Below are 11150 nucleotides of genomic sequence, written 5' to 3' on the forward strand. Positions count from 1 at the left end.
TGTTCATGTACCTAGTCAAAAGACACTTGGGTGCAAATGGATCTTGAAGAAGAAGACTGACATGGGTGGGAAAGTACACACTTTCAAAGCTAGGAAAGGGCTTTACTCAAAACCAAGGGATTGACTATGATGAGACCTTTTCATAAGGAGCTAAGATAAAGTCTATCCGGATTATGCTTGTTATAGCTGCATTTCATGATTATGAAATTTAGCAGATGGATGTTAAAACCACTTTCCTTAATGGGAAGTTATTTGAGGATGTATATATGAGTCATCCAGAGGGTTTTGTACATGCCAAGATTCCTGATAGAGCGTGTAAGTTTGAGAAATAAATTTATGGATTGAAACAAGCATCTCGCATCTGGAATCTTTGCTTCTATGAGAAAGTCAAATAGTTTGGGTTCTCTAGAAGTGAAGAAGTGTCTTGTGTATATGTCAAAGCTAGTGAGAGTATAGTGACCCTCCTAGTCTTGTATGTTGACGAAATACTCCTTATAGGAAACAACATTCCAACTTTGCAAGAAGTTAAGTCTTTGATTGGAAAGTGTTTCCTATGAAGTATTTAGGAAAAGCAGTTTATATTCTAGGAATAATGATTCATCGGGATAGCAAGAATTGTATTATTGGTCTTAGCCAGAGACATATTTGGATAAAATAATGAAGTGTTTCAGTATGGAGAATTCAAAGAAGGGATAATTGCCCATTCATAGTACAATTAAGTTGAGTAAGACTCAAATTCCAAGTACGGATGAAGAGATAGTTGACATGAGTCAAGTCCCATATGCTTCGGCTATATGATCGATCATGTATACAATGACATTTACTCTCCCTGATGTGTGTTACGCTTTGAGCATGGTTAGCTGATTTCAGGGAAATCCTGGCAGAGCCCATTAGATTGCATTGAAGAATATTCCTAAGTATCTATGAAGAACAAAAGACATGTTTCTAGTTCATGGCGGCAGTCATATGTTAAGAGTAAGTGGAGCTAGCTTTCAAACATAACGAGAAAACTTGTGTTCGTAGCCTGGCTAGGTATTCCTATTAAATGAGGGAACGGTTACTTGGAAGAGTTGCAAGCAAGACACGATGGCTGATTCCACCTGTGAGTCTGAGTACATTACAGCGAGTAAAGCATCAAAAGAAGCGACTTGGTTGAAAAACTTTATCGGTGATCTTGGAGTCGCTCCAACTATTCAGGAACCCATGGAACTTATATGTTTTCATGAAGGTGAAACTGCTTTAACAAAATAACCAAATGATCATGGTAGATCCAAGCATATAGATAGAAAGTACCATTACATTCGACATCGGGTAGAAGAAGGACACATTCTGTTGAAGAGATTATCATCAACATATAATGTTGCAAATCCTTTCACAAAGGCTCTGAGCATAGTCAAACACCACCATCATGCTAAGAGCATAGGTTTAAGAGACAATATTAGTTTTACTAGTTAAGTAATATTTTTGAAACTCGTAACAAAAGAAATGTAATTGATTTGGTGAATTAATAATAGAGAATTATTTATAAGTATCGTACTGCCTTATTCAATTATTTATTCTCATGTTTCTTTTTTCATTTTTAAACTTTCCAAGTAATTTGAATTGTTCATACTTTTGGAAGTAAGTAGTGAATTAAGACTATCATGAATTGATTGTAGATTGTCGATTGAGGTTAATACATTGCAATTTGAATTGCTACAATATTCTTGAGTACTTTGAAAATATGTATTTTAAGTATTGAATAAACCCGCGCTTAGAGATTACCTCATGGATCTTGTTATGAGTAATTCTAGGACGACAATATCTTCTATTATTCAACGAAGATATATAAGTTGTAATTTATGAATCGGTTGTGTAGAAGTATTACGTAAACACATTAGTAACTTGATATTATAAAACATAGTATCATATATCATTTGGTAAGTAAAGGTTCTAGTTATGTAGTCAAAGTCTATTCGCTCATTTTGCCCTAATAGGAAAAGCGATATCATTAGGCCCCACGATGATTTGATGTTGATATTATAAGTTTTAAGCCTAACCATGACTAATTGATATGTTCAATTTGAAGTCCAATAAAGTCTTTAAAAATTGGGAGATCGAGAAATTGAATCTTAGAAAATGAGATTGATTCTGATCCATGACTCGTGTCCATACAATGTCTTGAAGAATGAATGAATAGCTAATCACTTACCTTAGGTTTGACGACTGATTTGAATCAGAATTTGCCAGTGGCTTTGTAAAGCATTATTTGTTGCTTACTTCCAGGTCTATACTTGCAATTATAGTTACAAACTTATCCAAGTGGGAGAGTGTTGGATTAAGGTGTTTAAGTCAATAACTAAATTAGTATATTCTTGAATTAGAAGCACAATCCTTTTTGGGTTTCCCTCATAACCGATAACTGAATATAATAACTTTTGGAGAGAGATACTGATTTGTTAATTTATTATATGATTAATAAATTGTAACAAATGATTTATTAATATATTATATGATTAATATGCTAATTATAAATAGTAATAATTAATTAAGAATTTATCAGAAATTAATTTGAATTAAATTTTGGTTAATTAGAATTAATTAGATTTGTAGCGACTAAGCTGCCATTATTCAATAGTTGAACCAGATATTATTCTAGAACACTCCTAGCATGGCCATTTTTGGCTAGGGCTTTTAGAGTTTCTAGATTGCTCCTTATTGATAATTAAGGAGTTGGAAAATTGTCATATTTGAAATATTATTATTATATTCAAATTAGGGTAATCCAAGGCTTCCTTATCTGCTATAAATAGAACCCCTAGGGTCTCATAGTTTCGTCCACTCTTCCCAAACTTCATAGAGCCGAAATTAAGCTCTAAATATCCCCTCTCCTCAAGTCTTCTAGTTATGAGGGTTTTGGCTACAAACCATTAGAGACATCCAAACTTTTGGGTTCTTTCTTTCCAAGGAACTCAAATGAGATTTTGGTTGATTAATTGCTACATTAATCAAAATGTATGTAACCCTAAACCTTCTTGTAATTTCAATTATACTAGGGTTTCCTAGGTTTTCTTTATATTCATAGTTTATAACTATCAATAAAGAAAACATAGATCTTTTCTACGTTGCATGTGAACTTAAGGGTTAAGGAGTGTTCCGCCACATGGATTTTTTATAACGTAGATAACCCATCACAATGTTCATGACCCATTATAAATAAAGAATTGAAATTGAAGAATATATAAATACAACTCTAAAATAACAATAAATCAACCCCTGCGATGGACTACACGAGAAGAGATCACACTCGTTCGGGCTTCGAAAATCATTGATGATGAGATTTTAATCACCAATTTCCAAAATATGATATATGGATCACGTTGGGTCCGCTTGAAAAATATGTTTCGCTATGAGTTTTATTGTATTGAGTATCAAACAGAAGAAGTGAAGATTAAGTTTAAAGATATAAGATCAAATATGAAAATTTCATCAAAATTTATCATAATATCAAGAATAAATTATTAAATGAAGATGAAGAAGTAACTTTGCCGTTGGCCAGGGTGCAATATAAAAATAAGAAAATAATGTGGTTGATTTTCCGTACACAAACATGCTTGAAAACTTTTAAAAATGCCTCATATTTTTATATTATGCATTTTGTTATTTGTAGGTTAAAAGTCAAAAGATATGCAAAAAAAAAAAAAAAAAAAAAAAAAAAAAAAAGGTTTTTAACCCGGTCTTTTTTTTTTTTTTTTTTTAATTTTTTATATCTTTAGAAGAATCATTATATAAAACTTTTATATTTATTGAAACCGGAAATTTGTTATGTTTAACCTATACATAATTTATTTTAATGATTTAACGATAAAAAACTTTTAGTTCTCAATATATAAACAACTTTAGCTAGAAAAATATTGTTTTATGGTTATATGATTATCATTATTAGGAGCACTGTACAATTTTATTTTATTTTTAAAAAACATACTCTAGTTAAAGTTGAAAACAAATACTTTTGTGGTTAAAGAAAAACAAACCAAACTTGAGTGTTCTTTTTAGATTGAAAGTTCGACTAAAAAAATCCAAAATTTGTTTAAAAGATGTTTTACGTCTGGTATTTTAGATGTATTTTTAAAAACATATTTTAAAATATAAATAGAAAAACAATGTATGATAAGATGGAGTTAAACAGTTGTGGTCCATAGATATATAGATGTATTAAAAGGACAATAGTTTAGAATGTGTGGGAGAGGACGAGGGGGGGAGAGATCTATGATCAAGATTGGTACCATGAGTTGTTCTTGCTTCTTTAAAGCTGTGTTGGTTGTTTTGGTGTTAATTTCTGACTGGTCCTCCATCCAAGTGTTACCCAGTTTGGATTTATTTCTATTCAATTTAATATCTTTACTTTCTATAATTTATATTTATAAGATTTAAGTAAATTGTTATATAAGTTGACATTTAATCTAAAAACTATTTTAAATGGCTTTGGAATATATATATATATATATATATATATATATATATATATATATATATATATATATATATATATATATATATATATATATATATATATATATATATATATATATATATATATATATATATATATATATTCGCGTTCATTTGAGACCATGCTAATTTTGTGAAACCGTGAAACCAAATCTAAAACTAATTTTAAAATGCAAAATAAAAAGAAAAAAAAATAACTATTATTTTCGGAACTTTAATTACCTAAAAAAATTAAAAAAAAAATTACCGTTTTTTTTTTAAATATTCTAATACAATATTACACTGTAAATATTCTAATGTGATTTTTATAATGTTAGAATATTATACTAGATTTCTCAGATATGTAGAATATTCTATTATTCTATTAGAATATATAAAAAAGTATTTTGTTTATTTATTTTTTATTTTATTTTGGTATTTTTTTTTTTTGAAAAATATAAATTCCGAAAATAATATTTGAAAAAAATTTCGAAAATTTTCAATTATTTTGCATTTAAAAAATGTTTTTGTTTTATCTACCAAATGAGTGGCTATGATTGCGTCTCACGGTCCCATATATATATATATATATATATATATATATATATATATATGTATATATATATATATAATATTTGAAAAAAATTTCAAAAATTTTCAATTATTTAGCATTTAAAAAATGTTTTTGTTTTATCTACCATATAAGTGGCTATGATTGCGTCTCACGGTCTCATATATATATATATATATATATATATATATATATATATACACATTAACAAATGAATTTTATAAAAGCTAGCAAAAATAGACAAATACAATTACAAGGTAATGGCCAATATTGAGTTTTTCGGCCTAAATGCCAATTTAATTACTGTAGTTATTTGTAAATCTACCAACAAAGCAATTAGAATACCACAAAACAGCTACATCAAAAATCGTACCTCTACATCTACAGTATTTACTTGCTTATTGCCCGTAAGAACCACTGTTACAAAAATAATTAAATTTTTATAGTAAAAATTCATAATTATTAATAAATATTTTTAATAAAGTATTAATTAAACATCATCTTGTAAGATTTTCAATATAGAAATACAATAATTATCGGCAATCATAATCGAAACTTATTCAAGACGAATTTAAATTTCTCCCAAAAGTCAGAGATCAGATAAATAATTGTCTAACTTATTATCAACATCAATACTTTTTTAAAAAATAAAAAATGTTGAGAAAATGATAAGTGTCATTTTTATATAGCATTTGAAAAGAAAACGTAAATTCAAGAAAATGGCATTTGACACTAATAACTATTTTTTTTATTAATATAGAAAGATGTGTAGAGCAGACCAATGCATTACGAAATTTCCATGGCACTCACAACTCCATATAATCATTGTTTCTAATGTCACATATTTTTGCAGAAGTGAAAAACAAGATCCTAATCTACGCCATAATTTTAGAAGTTTCTAGTTTTAGTTTTATATGTTATGTCATTTTATCTATTTTAAAACGTTATAACTATTGTAGGATGTATTTTACATAAAAAAATAGTTATATTTTATTATAGGGATAATGACTTGAGAGGGTAACATACTATTCCATTTTATCACATTTGGTCACTAAACTTTTTTTCGTGCTCTAATAGCCATTTAACTTGTTCATTCGTGTAAATTTCACCCCTACGACTGATTATAGCCGGTTTCAATGGACTGGTCGATCCTACGTGTCAGTATGATCCTACGTGGCATGTAGGCTAATGTTATTAAAAGAGGGGTGTATGCGGTTCCTTGATTGTGCCCTAATACCCCCGATGGCTTCCTCCTACAGCTTCTCATCATCCCTCAATCGATCAAGCAAGAAATCAACTGCGCACGATACAAAAACTTGTGATTGTGGGTTCCCTGCACGTATTCTAACATCAAAAACACCAAAGAATCCAGGGAGGCATTTCATGGTGTGCAATGAGGTAAACTATTTCACTTGAATCTTCTCCTTTTTCTGATTCTTTTTTCCTAATTTGAATCTCATTACGAGTTATTTGTGTTGAAGGGTAAATGCAAATATTGGAAATGGTTGGATGTAGAACCTGTAGAAATGCCTCTAATGGAAGTGGTGGAGGGAATGAAAGTTGAATTAATAGCATTAAAGACCGAAGTAGAGAAGGTGAAGGAAGACATGGAACAAATGAAGAAGGAAAAGTGCTCTGATGCCATTGCAATGAAGGAAAAAATATGTAAGTTTACCATAGGATTTCTTTTTTTGATCATCGTGTATATGATGAAATGATGTGAATGATGTATTGAAAGATGTTGTTTGAATGGAATGAATGTATTATCTTAACTTCTTATTGGAATCACAAAGTAGTAATTTTGACTGGAATGGAATCATAAAGTAGTAATTTTGACTGGAATGGAATCACAAAGTAGTAATTTTGACTGGAATGGAATCACAAAGTAGTAATTTTGACTGGAATGGAATCACAAAGTAGTAATTTTGACTGGAATGAAGGCATATATGTACAATTAATAGCATTACACATCAAAGACTTCTTTCTAACTCCAGTCAAAAGCTTAGCTAATTCCAGTCAACATCTTAGCTAATATGACCATAATCTTTCATAATGCTCTATTAGACTTCCTTCAATTAATAACATTACACATCAAGATGTTTAAATAACTTGTAATAGACTAGAAAATAGGAATTGACGAAAATACCCTTAGTAGTAAAAACTGATTAACTGTCATTATCCCTTAATAACATTACACATCAACATGTTTAAATAACTTGTAATAGACTAGAAAATAGGAATTGACGAAACTACCCTTGGTAGTAAAAACTGATTAACTGTCATTATCCCTTAATAACATTACACATCAAGATGTTTAAATAACTTGTAATAGATTAGAAAATAGGAATTGACGAAAATACCCTTGGTAGTAAAAACTGATTAACTGTCATTATCCCTTAATAACATTACACATCAACATGTTTAAATAACTTGTAATAGACTAGAAAATAGGAATTGACGAAACTACCCTTGGTAGTAAAAACCGATTAACTGTCATATTATCTAACAATATAGGATTCCATTCTTTGACTGTAATGGAATCATTGAGACAACAATGCATAGAAATAATAAGAAACTAATTGAATACGGTGGTTGAATTCATTGCAAATACTCCATCAATATTCTAAATTAAATAAAGGGTGAGTACTGAGTAGCTGTCTGCATACACAAGGACAAAAGATTCCTTCTAGGGACCACAAAAGAAGGGCAACCATGTGCCCACAAACCCAAAAGAAAAGCATAAATAACACATAGTATTGTCTTTACATCACAACTTGATAACAAAAGATGTGCCCACCCACTACCTACACACCTACTTAATTAAGGACTGCAGGGTTCTCTGCACTGCTCCCAACCCCAGGTATGTTCCTCCTCAATGCCATTTTGACAATCCTTTCAGAATATTTCCTCCGTCCAGTTCTACCAATTGGGGCCCTTCTTGGGACAGGCCTTGCAGCTGGTGGTGGTGGTGGTGGTGGAGGTGGTTGGGTTGCTGGTGGTGGTGGTGGTGGAGGTGGTTGGGCTGCTACTGGTGGTGGTGGTGGAGGTGGTTGGGCTGCTGGTGGTGGTGGTGGTGGAGGTGGTTGGGCTGCTGGTGGTGGTGGAGGTGGTTGGGCTGCTGGTGCTGGTGGTGGAGGTGATGTGCCCACCCACTACCTACACACCTACTTAATTAAGGACTGCAGGGTTCTCTGCACTGCTCCCAACCCCAGGTATGTTCCTCCTCAATGCCATTTTGATAATCCTTTCAGAATATTTCCTCCGTCCAATTCTACCAATTGGGGCCCTTCTTGGGACAGGCCTTGCAGCTGGTGGTGGTGGTGGTGGTGGAGGTGGTTGGGCTGCTACTGGTGGTGGTGGTGGAGGTGGTTGGGCTGCTGGTGGTGGTGGTGGTGGAGGTGGTTGGGCTACTGCTGGTGGTGGTGGTGGTTGGGATGCTGCTGGTGGTTGACTTGGTCCTACTCCACTACCCCCTGATGAACTTGGTGGTTGACTTGGTCCTGCTCCACTATCCCTGGATGAACTTGGTGCTGCAACAAAAAATTGAAGTCTCAAGATTACATATTAAATTAATGTATTATGTTCATATAATTGGGACATTTACCTGATGTATTTGTTTGCTGCTTAGATGGACACTTTATCTTGTTATGACCTGGTTCCTTGCAAATACTACACTTTATCAGGGATCCCCATCTTGTCACAGAATGTCTAACTGGTCCACTCAACTCCCTTTCCACTGCATCCCTCTTCCTTTTCACTGATGGCCTACCATGTATTCTTCTTCTTTTGGGAGGCAAAGGCTTTCGATAAGGAACTTCGTCCCACATATCACTACCATTGAGAGGGTTAATGCTATAATTATAGCATTTTAGAAAAGCCTCTTTACTGTATGATTGGGACACATATGTTTCTGCATCTTGATTCAGGGAAGAGATTGCAGCTACTCCATGTAAGCATGGTATCCCTGTAAGTTGCCATATTCTGCATGCACAAGTCTTTGCAATCAGATCCACTCCATATGCTGCATCATTGAACCTAACTTCATACTTTTGATAACCACAAGGAGTAACCCCCCACAATCTGTATAAGGCAATAATGACTACAAATTAATAACTAATAACACAAACTAATACTTGGATAGATGAATTGTAAAACTACATGTTACCTCTGTTTAACCTTCAAATCTTGTATACGCTTCCTAATACTTGGACAGATATTCAAATCCCATTCAATTCCTTCTACTCTTTGACTGTATATCCTCTCCATCACAAATATCCTAATCTCCTCTAGCATAGTGATGATTGGTTTCCTTCTAGCATGCCTAATAGCAGAATTGAAACTCTCACTCACCCAATTCTCAACTGCATCACAATCTCTGCCCTCTTTAAAAAATGCCTTAGACCAGGTAGTAGGATCTCTGTCTATAAGGTACTCATATGCTTGAGTATCTAAAGATTTGATCTTTTCCATTACATGTTTGAACTTCTGTTCAGTACTAGCTCTAACAGCCCTCCAAAAAAGCTTCCTGAAATGTTGACCGGTAAACCTTTTAGCAAAATTAGCCACAATGTGTCTGGCACATTGTCTGTGTTCAGTTTCTGGACACCTTTCTTTTACTGCTTCTAGCAACCCCTACAAATAACAACAACAAAATTAGTGAAACATGCATAAAACCATATGTATAAATATGAACCAATGCTCACCTTGTGTCCATCAGAAAGAAGGGTAATGCCTGCACCAAGACCACCATCAATATCATCCATGAGGAGATCTATGAACCACTTCCATGTGGCCTTGTTCTCAACTCCAACTACAGCCCATGCTATAGGGTAGATTTGGTTGTTTGCATCCCTCCCTACAGCTGCCAAAACTTCTCCCCTAACAATACCCTTTAGAAAGCAACCATCAAGGCCAATCACAGGCCTGCACCCTTCCTTCCAACCATCACTTATAGCTTTAAAGCAGACATAGTACTTAGAAAACAAAGTTGTGGAATCTTGCATGATGTCTACATCCATCCTCACAGTAGACCCAGGGTTTGTCCTCAGAATTTCATGACCATATGACCATAATCTCCCATAATGTTCAATTAGACTTCCTTCAATTTCTTGTAATGCAAATTTCTTTGCATTTCTGCATTGCCCCTCACTCACATTTATATTGAATGTTGTTGAAACTTTAGCTTTCATCTTCCTAACACTCATTTTTGGCTTCTCTATAATTTCACTCATAAACTGTTTTCCTAACCACTTATAAGTTACTATGGACCCAAACTTAAACACCCTGCTACAATTATGTTCACTAACTAAAGATTTTATCTGAAAAGTCCTCTCTTTACTCATCCAAGAGGCCCAAAGTCTAAATGGACAATTAGGTGACTTGTTTTTTTTGCAACACTTAACTAACAACCTTTGGGAGTCATTTTTTTCAAACCAGAGATCATATCCATTAGCAACTGCATAGTTGCTCAACATGTTTTTAAGTTCACCAGGGTTAGAAAATCGCATACCTAACAGTGGTTTCATCTGATTCCATGGTTGTCTATCATCATGTACAGGGTATCGAGGTTCAAGATATTCAACATCTTCATCTAATGTGTCTACACAAAGTTTGTTTAAGAACCTGTCACCCTTGGTTTTGTTGGCTGGGAATGGATATTCAACATCATCTTCTTCATGATCAACAGAATAAGTCTCTGAGAATACTGAGTCTTCATCCTCTTCACAGCTGTAGTCTTGATCTTCAATTTCCTCTTCCTCAATCCATTCGAAGATTGGTTCATTATAGTGGTCCACATACACATTCATTCTCCTCTCATTTGCATAAGCCAAATCCAAAAATTCTTTGTAATCACCGTCATTCACCAGTGTATGAATTCCCTGACTTAAAGACTCTTGTGGAAGGCAGAAGTAAATGTCTTTGCTTCTAGTTCTGGTGAGCTTTTGAAGGAATTCCATGAACTCCTCGTACTCAAATGCACTGAAGTCAACATCTCCTACTGATTGTTTGTCGGGATCAAAGTATACTAATGGGTTGGGTGCAAATGTTCCATTATAGTGGAAATCCACTACAATGAAGTTTCGATCTATGGGACATTAAGATGAAGCCA

At 33.3% G+C, this 11150-nt stretch overlaps 1 protein-coding gene across 1 annotated transcript; it reads left to right on the forward strand.

Annotated features, from left to right (window-relative positions):
- Positions 1-6098: 6098 nt before the first annotated feature.
- On the forward strand, positions 6099-6966 carry LOC111884701 (uncharacterized). Its single transcript, XM_023881018.3, has 2 exons — positions 6099-6439; positions 6523-6966. The coding sequence occupies exons 1-2, from the start codon at positions 6230-6232 to the stop codon at positions 6757-6759; spliced, it is 447 nt and encodes a 148-aa protein (XP_023736786.1). The 5' UTR covers positions 6099-6229; the 3' UTR covers positions 6760-6966.
- Positions 6967-11150: the final 4184 nt, after the last annotated feature.

The sequence above is a fragment of the Lactuca sativa genome, chromosome 2, assembly GCF_002870075.4.
Source record: "Lactuca sativa cultivar Salinas chromosome 2, Lsat_Salinas_v11, whole genome shotgun sequence".
NCBI lineage: Eukaryota > Viridiplantae > Streptophyta > Magnoliopsida > Asterales > Asteraceae > Lactuca > Lactuca sativa.

Coding starts and splice junctions, on each gene's coding strand:
- LOC111884701 (XM_023881018.3), top strand. CDS start 6,230: ATGTTATTAAAAGAGGGGTGTATGCGGTTCCTTGATTGTGCCCTAATA. Junction 6,440..6,522: donor ATTTCATGGTGTGCAATGAG/GTAAACTATTTC, acceptor TTTGTGTTGAAG/GGTAAATGCAAATATTGGAA.